The sequence below is a fragment of the Ictalurus furcatus genome, chromosome 11 (assembly GCF_023375685.1).
Source record: "Ictalurus furcatus strain D&B chromosome 11, Billie_1.0, whole genome shotgun sequence".
Taxonomy (NCBI): Eukaryota; Metazoa; Chordata; class Actinopteri; order Siluriformes; family Ictaluridae; genus Ictalurus; species Ictalurus furcatus.
The window spans coordinates 2,486,860-2,507,699 of record NC_071265.1 but is presented as its reverse complement, the minus strand read 5'-3'; the positions used below and the strand labels follow the sequence as shown (position 1 = coordinate 2,507,699).

Genomic DNA, 20,840 nt, shown 5'->3' with positions numbered 1-20,840 from the left:
TAAATCTTCAGCCGTTCTTGGCCATCTGTTCAGCACGACTCAAGTGTGTTAAACAGTGCTCGGTGAACATCGCTTCAGAGCTCACGCCAGGCAACATATTTACTTTTTTAGCAAATCACTAAGCCGTGAAAAAAAAAAATATCTGGGTCAAACAAATGCGTTTGCTCTGGGCTATAATGATGACTTCACACCAAAATATAAAAATGAGCTCGGGTCACAGAAATCCTGCGTGAATCTGTTAATAACTGACGCACTGTAATTAGCCTTAACTCGTCTGGAGCCATATGAATAACGCAGGCTTCAGAAATGTTTAGCCTTTCAAATAATTAATCCTGTAACTTTGTGGTAATTCAGACTGTAAAGCTCCAAGTGCAGCATCCATTCAGAAACCCAGTCTGATTTCAACCACGACTCTTTATTCAGCATTGAAAAGATTTTATTTTCGTTTTTGTCACTATGATGATAAATATGGTTGAAGTCTGTTATCCACCTAGAAGAGAGCTCCTGTCAAGGGTAAAATAAAAACTCTCGTCAATCTCGATCACAACAGCCAATAGCGTTCAAGAAACACCACAGATCCCCGTCAGATCTCTCTTGGATCTCATACAAGCCTCACTTAAATCTCATTCAAATCTCACTCTGATCTCATGCAGATCTCACATAAATCTCAAGCAAATGTCACTTAGGTATCACTCAAATCTCTTAAATATCTCTCAAATCTCAATCAAATCTCACAATCTCTTTGTCTCACTCAGATCTCTCTTAGATATCACAGAAATCTCAGTCAGATCTCACTCTGATCTCAAACAAATCTCATTCTAATCTCACTCAGATCTAACTAAAATCTCATGCAAATCTCACTCAAATCTCACGCAAATCTAACTCAAATCTCTGAAATCTCACCCCGATCTCGTTCAGACCTCATGTAAATCTCACTCAAGTCTCATGCAAATCTCATGCAAATCTCACTCAAATCTCATGTAAATCTCACTTAAGTCTCATGCAAATCTCATGCAAATCTCTCTCAAATCTCTGAAATCTCACTCAGATCTAATTAACTAAAATCTCATGCAAATCTCACACAAATCTCACTCAGATCTAACTCAAATCTCTGAAATCTCACTCCGATCTCATTCAGGCCTCATGTAAATCTCACTCAAGTCTCATGCAAATCTCACTCAAATCTCATGCAAATCTCACTCAGATCTAACTCAAATCTCTCGGAAATCTCACTCAGATCTCATGCAAATCTTACTCACATCTAACTCAAATCTCTCTGAAATCTCACTCACATCTCACGCAGACCTCATGCAAATCTCACTCAAGTCTCATGCAAATCTCACTCAAATCCCTCTGAAATCTCACTCACATCTCACACAGACCTCATGCAAATCTCACTCAGACCTCATGCAAATCTCACTCAAATCTCACTCAGATCTAACTCAAATCTCTCTGAAATCTCACTCACATCTCACACAGACCTCATGCAAATCTCACTCAAGTCTCATGCAAATCTCACTCAAATCTCTCTGAAATCTCACTCACATCTCACACAGACCTCATGCAAATCTCACTCAGACCTCATGCAAATCTCACTCAAATCTCACTCAGATCTAACTCAAATCTCACTGAAATCTCACTCACATCTCACGCAGACCTCATGCAAATCTCACTCAAGTCTCATGCAAATCTCACTCAGCTCTAACTAAAATCTCCTGCAAATTTCACACAGATCTCACTCAGATTTCATGCAAATCTCACTTCAATCTCATGCAAATCTCAAGCACATCTCACTCAAGTCTTAATCAGACCTCACTAGAATGTTACTCAAAGTGGACGTAGTGAGTCAAAATTAAACTCGAGTGGAAGCTCAAGTGTCCTTGGATTCTGTGCGATTTCCTTTTGAGATCACAGAGTGGCGATGTGTTCAAATCTTTGAATATCTTTACAACAGCCTATAGCGTCCAGTATACACCACGCCCTCGACCCATTCTAAACGAAACTGACAGTAGCTAAATCTTAAGAATTGTGAAGCGTTTTAATGAGAGTTGCTACTGCTGCTAACAAGCTAAGGAACTGCTACCGATGCTGACGATCTAACAGACCACTATTGCTTCTGACAAGCTCGTGTACTGCTCCTGCTGCTAACAAGCTAATGAACTTCTACTGCTGCTGCTGATGAGCTGAGGAGCTAATTGAACAGTGCAACACGCCTGCTTGCTAATTGCTAGCACAATTTATCCCCATACACACGCACATTAACTCGCGTCATATAGGATCTCAATCATTTAGGGCCTCGGTTTGTACGTCACGAAACTTGGACAGGGCGGAGCTTAATTTGTTCGAACTTGAAATAAATCCGTCCACGGCAATGTTTGTTGAAATTCGTGCAAATTTGCATGTGACGTCAAGCTCTTTATCTCATCAGCGTCACCTGAATGTTTGACGAGTCGTGTGGATGTATTCGAGTATAGTTACTAAATACAACTATGCTGAATTCTGGATTCTGATTGGTCGGAAGGTCTCGCTTAGGCGGATTGTCTTTATATTAATGCGCTCGTTCCGATATGTTACTGTTTCTATAGTAACAACGTATTCGCCAGTGGAAAGGTCTGCGTAAACGGCTTAAAAAACACGTCGCAGCTTTACGTCCTCGCCAACATGACGAGCTCCGTTTCTTTTGTTTTTGTTTTACTTCAAGAGAGAGAAAGAAGAGACACCTATGAAGGAGCGACTGTTTATAGCCGCTGTAATGTAAGTGAGCGCAGGAACTTGTTTCCGACATTAAATGCAACTATAAACGGATAAAAAGTACGACGTGTTGTTCTTTAATAAATATAAGAGTGTCGTTGATTATTTTCCTGAAACTGCACCACACAGGGGTTTATTTCTTACATAATCAGTGTTTCTCAGTCGGGCCGCTCTGAGACACAAGCTTTTACTGTGAGAGGAACACGTTCTTGCCTGGAGTAGAGGATGAAGTTCTTTGAGTAGATCAGATTTGCTCTGTGTGTGTGTGTGTGTGTGTGTGTGTGTGTGTGTGTGTGTGTGTGTGTGTGTGTGTGCATGCTTCTTGAGCTGGAACTGTTCAGCTGGCAACATTAAACAGACTTTTGTTTGCTCATCCGTACCAGAGATGATTCAAACTTAATCTGTTTCAGGCTTTGTTTGATAAAGACGCCGAAGCGCGGTGGAATAACGGAGAAAAAGATCCGTACACTTTCTTTCTGAGTGACACCAGCAACAGAATATGAAGCGGTTTCTATAGTAACGGCTCGTTCGCAGGGACTCGTACCGCAGACGCTCCACGTAATCTAGCGCTAATAATAATAATAAAAAAAAACGTGTTGTTGTGTAACAAAAAAACCAAACAAACAGAAAATCGTTGATTTGGTGACGTTTTCCGTTTGGAGATATTTGTGTTAATATTTATGGAAGGAGTCTCCAGTGTAACAGTCACAGTGTGTGGAGATGCAGTGGTGTGCATTTTCTATAACATTATATATTATAACATTATAACATTATAACATTATATATATACATTTATAAAACATTTTCATGTTTTATAAATGTATATATATTTTACATGCTTGTTTTTTTGTTTATTTGTATTTTGTTTAACTTTTCTTTTAAAAAAAAAAAATATTTGAATCAGTTTTTTTTTTTACTTAATTTATTTGCCACGTTAGTCCTGATGTTTTTCCCTACATACAGCAAAATTTTCCTTTTTCCTACACAAACATCTATTTATTTATTTGTCTATCTATTTTTCACATTTTTGCTGTTTATTTATTTATTTATTTTATAAATATTCACTTATTTCTTATTTTTGCTTTTTTTTTTTTACCACCAAATTTTTTCACATTTATTTATTTATGCATTTGTTTGTTTGTTTGTTTTTGTTTATCTATTTTTTTCCACATCTCTGCTATTTCCTTATATCCACTTATGTTTTTTATTTTTGTTTTTATTCCATAACCAGTTTTGTTTTCATATTTTTGTCATGTATTAATGAATGAATGAATTCATTTACATGTCTGTCTGTTTCACATTTTTGTTATTTATTTTTTTATGTTCACACATTTCATTTTTTTTTCCATATTTTCCATCTTTTTTGTTATATATTTATTTAGTTTTTAGTTTTTCCATATTCACTGGTCTTCCAATAACCTTTCCATTTGTATTTTCTTTTATATTCCTTTATACACCAGACCCCACTGTTAACCAATCAGTGAATTTTCCACACACACACACACACACACACACACACACACACACAAAAAAAGAACACTGTAAGGCCTGACAGCGTTAACCTGGGTGAAATTTTTACTGAAACTGTTCTTTTGTACAACAAATAGAAACTTGAATCAAATTAACTTGACCAATCATTTATAAATAAGTTGATAAAAACACCTTTTTACCGAAAAGTCAAAGTGACCGGATCAGTATTTCTCTTCCAGTGACGCTCAGACTCCATGTTTTCGTACCATGTGATAACGATATAAAAGAAATCTTTCCTTCTTCTATTTATTCATGTTTATTTCCGAATGAATTTTTCTTCTTTCAGCCCTGAAAGCATTGTTTTGTATTTGATTGTCTGTGCCACTCCAAGTCTAAAGCACGTTAAAAAAACAAAACAAAACTAGTCCAGGTTAAAGCGTTGATATTTTTACACGAATATATTACTCTGTAATAACAGATCATGGATCAACTGCTACTCGGTTGCACTCGGCCGCTGTGAGAGGAAATGGATTACAGCAGGGGCATGAATTAGCCATGGGTTTGTTAAGCTAAAAGCAGAGCGAGTCGGAGTGTGACTGCTACATCACGCCTTCCTCCATCTCGAACACTCAGACTCAGAGGTGGAGAATCTCAAAGGTAGCCAGGGGACCATGAGACTGCCAACAAACAAATAAATAAATCGAGGAATGATGTCAGTGATATAAACGAATGTGGTGTTGTCGAGATGTTCCAGTGAGCTACGCTGCAGTTTATAATGTAATCACACACTAACGTGCTTCACGTCTAATACAGAACACGTTTGAGGTCTTCATTAGTGGAAGCAAGCATCATCTAGAGGAGAGGTTGTTAAAATCCTTAAAAACTCTCGTTTTTGTTCGTTTAAACATTAGCTTAGCGTATTAACAGTGAATCTGGGTGAAGTCGTGACTCCTGCAAGAAACTGAGGAAAAAATTGACCAAAAACCCCCAAACCAATAGCTAATGATTATTATTATTATTATTATTATTATTATTTTAATCATAACATTTTTAATGATTCATTTAGTATTTCATGCTTGCGTGATTAATCAGTGAGTTAAGTTTTTAAAAATCTATCACTGAAAAGTCTTATTTTAAATATGTATTTTATTAGAATATTAATATTATTTTTCTGTACTGACCACATTGTTCATGCAGTGTGATAGGCGTCAAAAATGACCCCAAAGTGGCAGTTTAGTCCATTTTTTTTTCTTTTTTTTTCTTTTTTGTGGAGGCTGAAGTAAATCAATCAATCAATCAATCAATCAATCAATGTAATTGATTTAATTCAGTTTTAAAAATTCTTTTGGCTCTCTTTAGCGCTTTTAAGTTGTTATAAGTTGCCGTTTTGTCGTATAAAAATGTGTTATTGTTGACTTTTTGTGCCTTAATTAACATTTTACGTGTCTCTTAAAAATGTTTTTTTTTTTTTTTTTTTTTTTAAAAAGGTTTTAAATAGGGTTAATTAAGACAATTAACAAATGTTGTATTTTTGTGAGTAGATGGGATAATATTTGATGAATGCCTTGAAAAAGTTTATACAGTTATACTATATACTATATAAGTTTACACTATATAAGTTTACACTATATAACTTTATACTGTATAAGTTTACACTATATAAGTTTATACTATATAAGTTTACACTATATAAGTTTATACTATATGTTTACACTATATAACTTTATACTATATAACTTTATACTATATAACTTTATACTATATAAGTTTACACTATATAAGTTTACACTATATAAGTTTATACTATATGTTTACACTATATAAGTTTATACTATATAACTTTATACTATATAAGTTTACACTATATAAGTTTATACTATATAACTTTATACTATATAAGTTTATACTATATAACTTTATAAGTTTACACTATATAAGTTTATACTATATGTTTACACTATATAAGTTTACACTGTATAACTTTATACTATATAAGTTTACACTATATAACTTTATACTATATAAGTTTACACTATATAACTTTATACTATATGTTTACACTACATAAGTTTATACTATATAACTTTATACTATATAAGTTTACACTATATAAGGTTATACTATATAAATTTATACTATATAAGTTTACACTATATAACTTTATACTATATATGTTTACACTATATAAGTTTATACTATATAACTTTATACTATATAAGTTTACACTATATAAGTTTATACTATATAACTTTATAAGTTTACACTATATAAGTTTATACTATATGTTTACACTATATAAGTTTATACTATATGTTTACACTATATAAGTTTACACTGTATAACTTTATACTATATAAGTTTACACTATATAACTTTATACTATATAACTATACTATATAAGTTTACACTATATAACTTTATACTATATAAGTTTATACTATATAAGTTTATACTATATAACTTTACACTATATAAGTTTATACTATATAAGTTTACACTATATAACTTTGTACTATATAAGTTTACACTATATAACTTTGTACTATATAAGTTTACACTATATAACTTTATACTATATAAGTTTACACTATATAACTTTATACTATATAAGTTTACACTATATAAGTTTATACTATATAAGTTTACACTATATAAGTTTATATTATATAAGTTTGTAGTTAGTTGACTGTAAGCTGCTGATTTATTATTATTTTTAGTTCATTTTATTCTTTTCGTTGTTGAATATGAATTAGTTAGAATTGTTTTTTAATGTTAAAAATAAAAGAACTTGAATTAAAAAAATAAAACGATCGTTTTTAAAAGAAAAATGAAATTGTTTCGCTAGCGGTTTCTTAGCAAACCTGTAATATCGTTCAACATACCGTGTGTCGTAGAAATGTCTTTGAGACGCATGAGATGATATTTTTTGTCGTAGCAGTTTTACCCCACATCCCTACGTAGTATCCGGACTGAAACAATGATTTGCTGGTCGTTTTTGATAAACCTTTCATTCTGTATTTACACAAATATGATTTGAACGCCATAGGAAGTGGGACCTGATTGGTGTGGGACGTCCGTGGAGTATTCTATAAAGTTTAATGGTGTGTTTTTTGGGCTTTCAGGTGCTACCTGTTGGACGGGATCTCGAAAGGGGCGTGGTTAAACCGTTCCAGTATAATATTCGCAGGGAATGATAAGTGGTCAGTGGATCCTCGCGTATCCATCGTATCGAACATGGGAGACAAACACGAGTACAGTCTACAGATACAGAAAGTGGACATAACGGACGAAGGCTTCTACACCTGCTCGATACAGAGCGAACGCAATCCACGGCCAAAACTCATCCAGTTAATCGTCAAAGGTAAGACTCCTGATCGTCTGCTTTTAAAATTCACTTCAAACACTTTGTTCCGGGCTGTAAATTATAATAGCATCTTTTAGCAGACTGGCTTCATGAATATATATTAATGGTTATTATAAAGTAGAGTCATCAAAATATATTCAGTTCTGGTCAAAACCTGATTTTGGACTGTTTTTTTTTTGTTTTTTTTCTTCTAAATTTCAGTCTATCGAACAGGAATTTGTTGCAATTGAAGACAGATAATCCCTGGTAGATGTTTGTGGATGGATGGAAGGATGGATGGATATATAGATGGATAGGAGGCTGGATCAAATGAAAACCTTATTTTTTTTTTAGTTTGAATTGTTTATTGCAAATAGGTTGAAATGTAAAAAATAAATAAATAAATAAATAAAATCTTCAAAATTGTAAAATCTGAAATGTTTTACTTTTCTTTTTCCCTCCCTTTCAGTGTTACATATGCTTTACATCCTGTTTGTCTAATTTATTTCACACAAGGTTTTCCTTTCACTCACTTTTGTAGATAGATAGATAGAAAGAAAGAAAGAAAGAAAGCCCTCCACTAATATTGGCACCCTTGGTAAATATGAGCAAAGAAAGCTGTGAAAATTTGTCTTTATTGTTTTACATTTTGATCTTTTGTTAAAATACTCTGCGCTCATGGATCTCAAACAATTGCGAACACAACACAGGATTATCAACAAAAAAATAATCTTTGTTAAATATAGATGTGCAACAATTATTGGCACTCCTATGAATTCATAATGAGAAAAAAATATTCGAAGTATGTTCCCATTGATATTTTACTTTTTTTTTAGTACACCAGGGTGACTAGGAACAGGAAATTGTTCAAGCATGACTTCCTGTTTCACCGGGGTATAAATATGAGGTAACACACAGGCCAAATTCCCTTAGTCATTCATAACAATGGGTAAGAGCGAGGAATGTAGCTGTGATGTGCGGCAAAAGGTTGTTGAGCTTCACACAATGGGGCGTGTCCATAAGAAAATAGCACAAGCATTGAAAACGCCCCTTTCCACCATCAGGGCAATAAACCTACGTAGGTTATTACAGGAAGTAAAGTCTGGAATCACTAACGACTCGTTTCAGCTGTTCAGAATCGGTTCCTTCTTTTGGGAGTCGATAACTCCGTTTGAACTCGCACAACGAATGCTTCAAGTGGTTTCCCCATGAGGACGGGAGAAGATCCTCAGGAACGCTGCCAGAAGCTCTGCATCTCGTCTGCAGCACATCATAACAGCGAAAGGCGCTCTAGTAAGTACTAAAGATGCTCGCCATGAAGGGGGTGGATAATTTCGAGACTGGAGAAGTCTTTATAAGTTGCATTTTCAGTTGAATTTGAGGAAACCACTTGAAGCATTCGTTGTGTCGAACTATTTCAATCGCTTTTGTTTGATTTGTACATCGCAAACAGCTGAACGTCTGTATATCTATATATCTCTGTATAACTGTCTGTATATGAAAGTCTATATATATATATATATATATATATATATATATATATATATATATATATATATATAATAGAGAGAGAGAAACTTCCTGAGGGAAAGAGCGGAGTAATATTAGTAGTAAAAAGTAAACATTTACGGATAAACATAAATATTATGAAATAAGTACAAAATCCAAAGGAAATAAAAATGGAAAATTATTAATAAATGTATATACGTTGTTTGAAAGCACATTTAATCACATTTCTTATCTTGGTGCTTGCATGCCGTGATCAGGCTCGAAGTTTCAACTGGTCCTGTATGAAACATTTCAGATTTTCTGAGCAGCTAGTAATTTAACCTTGCAGGTAAAATCCTGACAGGTGCCACTCCGACGCACCCCGTAGAAACAGCAGGCCGTGTGACACTGTCCGTTCTGGTGGAAGTGCAATTTAATTTTGATCATGGTATTAAACTGTAACTGGGGTTAGGCCTATTGCTCCGTAAGCTTCATATCGTATCTGAACTACCGCAGTCCGAGTGGTGTTTCTAATCCCTGACTCCATCCATCACTTTCTACCTGAGCGATTTCCTGTCCGCTGCCTCCAGCTGTCGTGTTTTACTCCGCCTTCTTTATCTAAAGATGACATTAACTGTCATTTTTAGCCACCGCTGAAAACGAACCCGCAGGACGTTTTAGATTCACCACGTGGCCGCTGTTGCATCCGCGAACACGCCGAAGGTAGAACGCACGTCAGGAAGTAAAAAAAAAAAAAAAAAAAAAGATTTGATTAATAAATATCCATCCATCTTCTATACCGCTTATCCTTCATCAGGGTCACAGGGAAACCTGGAGCCTATCCCAGGGAGCATGGGGTACACCCTGGACAGTGCCAATCCATCGCCGGGCACAGTCTGAGTACCCGGAGGAAACCCCCGCAGCACGGGGAGAACATGCAGACTCCGCACACACACACAGGGCCACGGTGGGAATCGAAAAGGCCAAAGCTTTTTAGAAAGGTTTTTCCAGTGGCTAAAATATCTAAAACAATTACTAAATCGCTCGGCTTTAATTAGTCTCAGCGAGCTTTTCTTCTGGTACGGTACCGTTTAAATCAATCACAGCCCTCGTATAATTATATATAAAGGAAAGGAGGAGTTTAAAATAAAATGAATAAAGATATATAACACAATGACCGAAAGGATATTCTGTTCTGTTGAAAGTACATAATGTCCTGGAGAAATTGCTGATAAATATTGTTAAAAATGTCATCTTGGCATCTGTTAATCACTTGGTTTGGTCACTAGGATGGAGGAAGAGAGAATATATACGAAATAAAACCACACGAATAAACTTAAATGAATTAAGTAGTAAAGTAACAAACGGTTCTATGAGATAAGATAAGTGTGACGCGATCATCAGATGGATTTCAGGTCAATACCAGACTGTAGTGGAAGCGCTGATGACACAAATTTGTTATTTGAATCATTTAAGGCCCAATCTCACCTTATAATAACGTCACCATAAAATACCTTCATTACATTTCCACTGAAATTTATTTACACGCCAGGCTAGGAATAGGAGGAAGTGACATTTTATCTTATAAAAGGAGATCTACACTTCTTTTCCTCCTGCTGCAGTACAGCTGTGCTGCTTCATCACCAGGAACAGCAACATCCCTGAGCTCAGAGTGTAGCGAGCCCTCGACTTTCAAACACTCTCTCATGCACTCTCATTCGCTCCAATACACTCTCTCATACACTCTCATTCGCTCCAATACACTCTCTCATACACTCTCATTCACTCCAATACACTCTCTCATACACTCTCATTCCCTCCAATACACTCTCATTCACTCCAATACACTCTCTCATACACTCTCATTCACTCCAATACACTCTCTCATACACACTCATTCACTCCAATACACTCTCATTCACTCCAATACACTCTCTCATACACTCTCATTCACTCCAATACACTCTCTCATACACTCTCATTCACTCCAATACACTCTCTCATACACTCTCATTCCCTCCAATACACTCTCTCATACACTCTCATTCACTCCAATACACTCTCTCATACACTCTCATTCACTCCAATACACTCTCTCATACACTCTCATTCACTCCAATACACTCTCTCATACACTCTCATTCACTCCAATACACTCTCTCATACACTCTCATTCACTCCAATACACTCTCTCATACACTCCAATACACTCTCTCATACACTCTCATTCACTCCAATACACTCTCTCATACACTCTCATTCCCTCCAATACACTCTCTCATACACTCTCATTCACTCCAATACACTCTCTCATACACTCTCATTCCCTCCAATACACTCTCTCATACACTCTCATTCCCTCCAATACACTCTCTCATACACTCTCATTCACTCCAATACACTCTCTCATACACTCTCATTCACTCCAATACACTCTCTCATACACTCTCATTCACTCCAATACACTCTCTCATACACTCTCATTCCCTCCAATACACTCTCTCATACACTCTCATTCACTCCAATACACTCTCTCATACACTCTCATTCACTCCAATACACTCTCTCATACACACTCATTCACTCCAATACACTCTCTCATACAATCTCATTCACTCCAATACACTCTCATTCACTCCAATACACTCTCTCATACACTCTCATTCACTCCAATACACTCTCTCATACACTCTCATTCCCTCCAATACACTCTCTCATACACTCTCATTCACTCCAATACACTCTCTCATACACTCTCATTCACTCCAATACACTCTCTCATACACTCTCATTCACTCCAATACACTCTCTCATGCACTCTCATTCCCTCCAATACACTCTCTCATACACTCTCATTCACTCCAATACACTCTCTCATACACTCTCATTCCCTCCAATACACTCTCTCATACACTCTCATTCCCTCCAATACACTCTCTCATGCACTCTGATTCCCTCCAATACACTCTCATTCACTCCAATACACTCTCATTCACTCCAATACACTCTCTCATGCACTCTCATTCCCTCCAATACACTCTCTCATACACTCTCATTCACTCCAATACACTCTCTCATACACTCTTATTCACTCCAATACACTCTCTCATACACTCTCATTCACTCCAATACACTCTCTCATGCACTCTCATTCCCTCCAATACACTCTCATTCACTCCAATACACTCTCATTCACTCCAATACACTCTCTCATACACTCTCATTCACTCCAATACACTCTCTCATACACTCTCATTCACTCCAATACACTCTCTCATACACTCTCATTCACTCCAATACACTCTCATTCACTCTAATATACTCTCTCATACACTCTCATTCCCTCCAATACACTCTCTCATACACTCTCATTCACTCCAATACACTCTCATTCACTCCAATACAGTCTCTCATACACTCTCATTCCCTCCAATACACTCTCTCATACACTCTCATTCACTCCAATACACTCTCTCATACACTCTCATTCCCTCCAATACACTCTCTCATACACTCTCATTCACTCCAATACACTCTCTCATACACTCTCATTCACTCCAATACACTCTCTCATACACTCTCATTCACTCCAATACACTCTCTCATACACTCTCATTCACTCCAATACACTCTCTCATGCACTCTCATTCCCTCCAATACACTCTCATTCACTCCAATACACTCTCATTCACTCCAATACACTCTCTCATACACTCTCATTCACTCCAATACACTCTCTCATACACTCTCATTCACTCCAATACACTCTCTCATACACTCTCATTCACTCCAATACACTCTCATTCACTCTAATATACTCTCTCATACACTCTCATTCCCTCCAATACACTCTCTCATACACTCTCATTCACTCCAATACACTCTCATTCACTCCAATACAGTCTCTCATACACTCTCATTCCCTCCAATACACTCTCTCATACACTCTCATTCACTCCAATACACTCTCTCATACACTCCAATACACTCTCTCATACACTCTCATTCACTCCAATACACTCTCTCATACACTCTCATTCACTCCAATACACTCTCTCATACACTCTCATTCACTCCAATACACTCTCTCATACACTCTCATTCACTCCAATACACTCTCTCATACACTCTCATTCACTCCAATACACTCCAATACACTCTCTCCAATACACTCACAATCACTCCAATACAGTCTCCCATACACTCTCTGGTACACACACATTCACTCTCAATCACTCCCACACACTTCTAAACACTCCCATACACTCACAATAACTCCCATACACACCAGTACACTCCCATACACACCCATACACTCTCCCATACACACCAATACACTCACAATAACTCCCATACACTCTCTCATGCACACCAATACACTCACAATAACTCCCATACACTCTCTCATGCACACCAATACACTCACAATAACTCCCATACACTCTCCCATACACACCAATACACTCACAATAACTCCCATACACTCTCTCATGCACACCAATACACTCACAATAACTCCCATACACTCTCTCATGCACACCAATACACTCACAATAACTCCCATACACTCTCCCATACACACCAATACACTCACAATAACTCCCATACACTCTCCCATGCACACCAATACACTCACAATAACTCCCATACACTCTCTCATGCACACCAATACACTCACAATAACTCCCATACACTCTCCCATACACACCAATACACTCACAATAACTCCCATACACTCTCCCATACACACCAATACACTCCCAATAACTCCCATACACTCTCCCATGCACACCAATACACGCCCATACACACCCATACTCTCCCATACACACCAATACACTCCCAATAACTCCAATACACTCCCATACACACCAATACACTCCCATACACACCCATACTCTCCCATACACACCAATACACTCCCAATCACTCCCACACTCCCCCATGCTCTCCCATATACTCAGATACACTCCCATACACTCTCCCATGCACACCCATTCACTCCAATACAGTCTCCCATACACTCAATTGTGTGTGTGTGTGTGTGACTGTGTGTGTGATTCTCTTAGACAAGACTTTTTACAAGCATGAACATGACAAGTTGTTAATTAACATCTAAACCATGTAACTATAAAACACATCACAAAAACTCATCTTTTCAAATCTGCTCCTGAAATCAGTGGATCAGCCTGAAAACACCGTTTTAGCTTTATAACGTGGACCAGAGAAAAAAAAAATCGATGGATACACGCTTGTCACACATTGATCTCCACAATTCCAACGTTGTATAATTTCCTGCCACGCTGTTTTCTCTAGTGTTGAGCATTTTCAGTATCTGACTGCGTTGTACAGCGTACGGGTGACGTTGTGGCGTGGAAGAAAGCACGTCTTGCGTTCATCTTATAAAAACAAACCAAAATGGTGGAAGTGACGTAAAGGTCTTGGGTCTGTTTTTTTTGTGTGTGTTTCGGTGTAGATATGGGGAAACCTTTGGTCAAAACATAAAACCGGCCTTTACAAAATGATCCATCTGTTAGCGTTGAAGAGTTCTGGTTACTTTAAAGGTTCCTGAAGGTTTTGTGGTGTCCATCCCCTTTCACACTAGGACACACTGGTCATTTTGGCACACACAAAAAAAGATGTCTTACCAAGTAAATATATCTTGGATGAAGGCAAATTCAAGTCATTTTTCTCCTTGTTGAACAAATATAAGATTACTCATCCTGTTAATTTAGCTTCCTTCTAGAAATAATCTGCCGGTTGAAAAGAGTAAATATGTCTAGGCTTAATGGCCTTTTATCTCTTATGAAATAATCTCATAATAAGAAATATTAGATGATGTTTTCCTTATTGAAGACATCTTAATTTCGAATATTGTAGTGTATATAATTTGTTTGAAGTGCATCTGCAGATTCGGAGCTACATTTGGGTGCAGAAATTAATGAACATGTTTTCATAAAAATATGGCTTTAACGGGCATAAATAGTTATCACCAGAGTTCAATAACCGCCCTTAAACCTCCGTTAATAAGTGAAACATGTTAAAACATTGAGTTATTACGTTCAATATTTTAACAAAAACATTCCATTTGGCTTACACGGGCGTTTCGTCGTCGGACCATATGGTTGTCGAGTTTGTGTAATCTCACTTTTCTCGTTGCCAGCTGTACAATCTCACAGAAACTGTATTAAGGCTTTGTAGATACATAGTGCTGTTAAGACGTTTACTGTTTCACTACAGACCTCTAAATGATCATGAATGCAAATAATTCTGAAGTCTTCCAAATGCATGCGTGGCAGTTTGACAGCTTGTGCACTTTTTGCCTTCAAAGGATGCCTTCAGAATAACGAAATGAAATGTTTCTACATTAGAAGAGTACCGTAAAGAGCAGTAAACAGTAGGAAATGAAGCAAAGTCAATAGTCTCCGGGACAGTTCGAGCAGTTTTATAAGGAAATGAGCTGTAGGTTTTATTGAGCATCTTGCAGAACCAGACACGGTTCTTCTGGAGACCTTGAGTACGTTTACACGGACAGCACCAATCTCGTTATTGACCTTATTCTGAATAAGACGTGTAATATCCTGATTAAGGTGTTTACATGAGTCGCTTTTAGAATACTCCTTTCATGTTCCTGTTTTACGTGTTATAGACGTAGATGGATTCACGTCACACGTCATTACATGTCCGACGTTCCCTGCAGAATTTCACGTATTGACGTACAGTCGGTCTTCGTTATGGGACCGTATACAGTTTTGGGTGTTTTTATTTTTTATTTTACAAACGCGTCGAGTGCGGTTAATTATTAGTCGTGCTGTACGCGCTAATAGACGACCGCTTGAAGCCGTGGGCTGCGTCCCAAACCGCGTACTTACCGTCTATATAGTAGCCAGAACGCATGTATTTCTCCGACTATACAGCAGGTAAGTACGCGGTTTGGGACGCAGCCGTGCTCTCTTGTTCGCCGTCAAACGGTCGAGCGCCGCCGTGTGTGTACGTGTCCTGTCGCACAATGCGGTGAAAACTCTCACACGGCGTTAATAGCGTGATTAAGGTGTGTACATGTGTGTAACGCACGTCGATAACGCGACTAAAACAGGAATACTCCACACGTCTTAATTCCATTTGTGTTTACGTCGAGTGTGACTTTAATCAGATTAAGGTCATCGATAATCTCTGTTTACATGCTAGTTTCTTAATCAGAGTATCGTCTTAATCGGGTTCATATCGGATTATCGCCGTCCGTGTAAACGTACCGGCCGACTGTCGCACTCGCTTCTTATTTGTGCAGCAAAACCCAGCAGCCTTCATTGTGTTTTTATTTATTTATTTTTGATTTTTTTCTGAAAAGTATCTCCTACCACTTTATTCGCTGCTTTCTTTAAGGACATACGAACATTGTTCTGTAACATTTAATTTTATGCGAGAAAACGAATGTTTGGGAATCTAAAATGTTTTTGTACTGACTCGATAAGTCATGAAATAAAAATCTATAACAAAGTTTTGTACAAAAAAAAAGATAGGGTGCTTAAAACTTTTGCACAGTACTATATATATATATATATATATATATATATATATATATATATATATATATATATATATATATATATATACACACACACACATTTTATATCTACTTTTCTCAGTAGCTATCTTGAGGAGTCCAGCTGCATTGATTTGGAATTAGGAAAACGCTGACTAGTGACCTGTCCCCGTGTCCTGACATTTTAAAATGGCAGGTCATTGAAATTTCGTTCCGGAGAGTTTCAGAGAAGGGTGATAAAAGTGTGGATGTCGTTCCCAGAGCTCCACCGTCTGCAGCAGCCTGAGATAATACTTGGCGACAAGATACTTCTCAAGGAATTATTTCTTTTGCTCGGAGATGGAGAACTTCAGCGATGGTCATAGCCTGAGACACGGGGAAAAAAGGAATTGCTGGTTTTGACTCCTAACCAAAAACAAGGATCAACAGCACCTCAGACATCCAGACTTTACCTCCTGCAGCTCTCTGTTTCACTCGCTTTTCTTTAAAATATACGATAAAAAATTAAAGTTCTACACTAATACCGCAGGCGGATAACAAAAGACAGCACGTATTTTTAATATGAGAGAGAATCGAGTCTTCTCTGTGTGCTAGTACATGTTCAGCAGTTGCTGAATAATTTATCGTCGTTACTGATTAATATGCTTTAAAATGAATAATTGAATAAAAAGCCGGAGTTTTGTTTTTTTTTGTTTTTTTCTTCGAAGGATGACCATCAAATAACATGTAGAAATGTCTTTCGAAGAATTGTTGTCCGAACGTCAATGGGTTGAAGCAAGTTTCATGATCCTACAAGCCAGATTTTAAGTTCTCGCTAGAGAATCTGGTACTTTTTTTGGGGCACTGATCGCGACCGAGAACCTGCCTATGAGTTCTCACTCTACAGTACACAAGCAAAGCAGGATTTTTTATTTTTTTTTCCCCTACAGCCGATGAACCAATCGAGATTTGAATCTAGAACGATTGATAGTCGCACCCGGGAAGCCCCGCCCCTCCAAACCATCTCCCGTTAGTAATCTCTCATCTCGACTCGATTTGTCTCATCTTACAGAAGCGCCGGTTCAACGTCCTCGCTTGTACTCAACAAATCGCCCGCATTGTAAATATAATAAGTAGAACAAAGCACAAATCTAATAAAGAACAGTCCTAACAAAAGAAAAACAAGTCTCTTTATATGGAAACATTTCCAGCTCCAAAAATACATTTCTTTTCCAAAATCAAATGACCTTTTTTTATTTTATTATTATTTTTATAACTGTATCTCAATACCACCATTTTAAGCTTTGACTGGATATGTGCGCGATGTCACCTCTAGCTATATTTATTAGTCATTTTTTTGGCTGAAAATGTTTATTTTATTTATTCTTTTTTTTTTTTTCAAAAAGGGCACTTTTTCACCCAAAAGTGGAAAAAAAAAAAAGGCTGAAAAGATTAAATACGACTGCAACAAAGTGTCAGATCTAACACTATAAATAATGTTAATAGTAATCACAATTTGAAACAGCAGATGTGTACAGGCAGTGCAGTTAAACCCGTGGGTAGAAATCGGAGTGTGTGGGTGTGTATACAGGGTTATTTACGGTAACCACAATGTGTTTGGAGTTGTCAGTTTTAGTGAAGATGTAAACACTTGAAAAGTTCACATGCACACTTTCTTATTAATTACTGTAAGCAACATTTGTTTATTAGAATAGAAAGAACGAAAGTGTTCAGGTAGACATCTCCAGTGCCTACGTTTGAACTATAACAGACGAGCGGCAGGCGGTTACCGTAAAACCCTGTGTGTGTGTGTATATGTGTGTGTATATATATATGCTGTACGCACACGGTAGTTTCTAACTTAGACAAGTGATTTGGGAAATATCGAAATGTCCTCTATGTATCTATACTTCATTTACTGCGTTTTTAATCCCAACGCCTTCTCGTTATTCCTCTTATGGCAGGTCTACGCGGGTCATCGATCTTTTTGTTGACCGTCTTTAGCCACGTTCTGATCAGGATGCACGTTTAGACAAACCGTGCAACTGAATGAATCCGAACGTGTCATTTAACTGAACGGACCCGTCGCTATGTTTTGCCTCTAGATGCTAAAACCAAGCATGAGTCATTAGAGTGAAGTATCAGCCTGCTACGAGTACTATTAATTAGCACCGGCGCCTCCTTGAGCATCTTTTAGTTCTTCTCGAATGTCTCTAACCTGACTCTACTGCATGCGACAGAACGTCCGCCATTTTAGCAGGAAAACCCAACAACACTTGACAGCAGTGTTAATTAGCTTGTATTAAGGTTGTGTGGCCCTTGCTGTATCTGTTTTAATTATATTTGAATAATAAAAAACCCACTCGTGTTGAAGTATGTGGTTAGAAACCCAGCGTAGTGTGCGATAGAAATACAGAGGAGAGAGAGAGGAAAGAAAAAAAAAAAAACCCAAAACATTTCCCTTTGCTTGAAAGTACAAAAAGCCTGTTTTAAGAGCTGCGTTTGACTTTAATACATCTACACATCAGGTCTTTCACACAACCTGCAATCTGCTCTGACACTCAGCTCCCTTCTAACAGCGAGATTCATTTAACACCCTCTGTTTATTTACGCAGAAACGCTGCTGTTTAATACAGGATGTGGTAAAAATGTCGAAATCCAAACAAACCAACCCCTGCTAAGTATGGGTCATTTATTTATAATACTTTATGGGAACCACATACTGGTTTTTTTGTTGTTGTTGTTGTTGTTAATGCATGCTATTTATGGAGATTTGACTTACGCATGAATAGTTTAGTGAAATTTCAGCCGTGCTCAAAATCTGTCAGATTTCCTTAACGTTTCGCGTTCGGAGTTTGCTTAAAATATTTCGTACAGGAACGTGTGTTTTGAATATATATATATATTTTTTTTAGAATGCAGCTCGCGTAAAGTATGTCGGCTGTATGGAATGAAAATGGAAGAAGGTTACGAGTCGTATTTTATCCTGTTAAATTTAGCTTTGCGTTCTTTTTTATTTTTTTTTTTCTCTCTCTCTCCGTCAATGTCTGTAACGTGTGGGTTAACGAGGTGAGAGTCTGGTATCTTATCTTATCTTATTTATTTATTTATTAATCTGGGTGAAGAAAATAATAGTAGTCCATATCGAGGGAAACAATCAAGCGCGGTAAACCACAATAAAATCTGAAGGAAAAAAAGAAAAGAAGAAAAAAAAAAAAAAAAAAAAGGACAAAAGACACCAAAACGATGCTCGAGACTTGAACCATGCAAAACGTGATAAGACTTCCCGATGAGAAAAAGCAACAGCTGGGTATAATAAACAGACCATCTAAGGGCTGGACATAAAACAGGTGCACACGTTAGGATAGGACCAAGCAATAACAGGACTAGAACACAAATTAAGACCAAAAAAAAATAACAAATCATTGTGTGTGTACACTATGTGTGTGATATGCCAGATATGGTAATCGGCAGCAGTTTCCTTTGTCAAGGTCGTTTAGCTAGAATTTCAGAAACGTATGAAATGTAATGTATAATTGTGATACGGTTTGTGAAGCTCTATTAGCAGTGTTGGCAATCTGATGTTGGTGCTGCATGTAAAGCGTACTGGGCAGATGGCAGGTGCTTTTTAACGGTATCATATAATTACCTGCTCGCTAGCATTACACTATTACGCCTGGCTGCCAGTTCAACTCAAAATGGCTCCAAAATGAAAGTTACAAGCCTTAATTACAGCGAGGGGCCGAACACATGGAAGGCACATTGCAATTTCTGCGAGAAAGGAAGTGACAGTGTTTTCACTTTTTTATAATTAGCACCAAATAGTCTACAAAGGCAATATAGTAACTGCGGTGTATTGATTTGATTTAAATTGACGTGAATCTACTGCGTAACGTTGGACAACTAAAGTAGCAAGTAGCAGGATTATCAGGAGTGACATTTTTTTTTTTTTTAAACGTTATTCAGCTTCCTGCATCTCTTATGAGAGTGGTTTCATTTGATCCTGTCGTAGACGACGTGCTGTTAAATATGTACAGCGTAAAAGAAAAGCTGCGCATTAGAATGCAACAACGTTAGACATGTGACTCACGAAGGGGCGTGTCTGAAGCGGTCACGGTCACGTAGCACTGCAGAGTCACAGGAAGGGTAAGACGCTCGGAGAAAAGTGCCGTCTGCCGTCTTCCTCATACGTGAGCTCACGAGTGCCCGTGATTGCAACCGTGTAAAAATCCAGAAAAATATGGAAGCATACCTAGTGTAGCTCCT

The 20,840-nt window shown here is 37.3% G+C and overlaps 1 protein-coding gene across 1 annotated transcript in view; it reads left to right on the top strand.

Moving 5' to 3' along the window:
• negr1 (neuronal growth regulator 1) overlaps positions 1-20,840 on the top strand; it is a 190,673-nt gene that overhangs the window by 48,824 nt on the left and 121,009 nt on the right. The window contains exon 2 of the mRNA XM_053636596.1: positions 7,344-7,582. Coding sequence (XP_053492571.1) covers positions 7,344-7,582 — 239 coding nt within the window. The remainder of the gene's footprint in view (positions 1-7,343; positions 7,583-20,840) is intronic.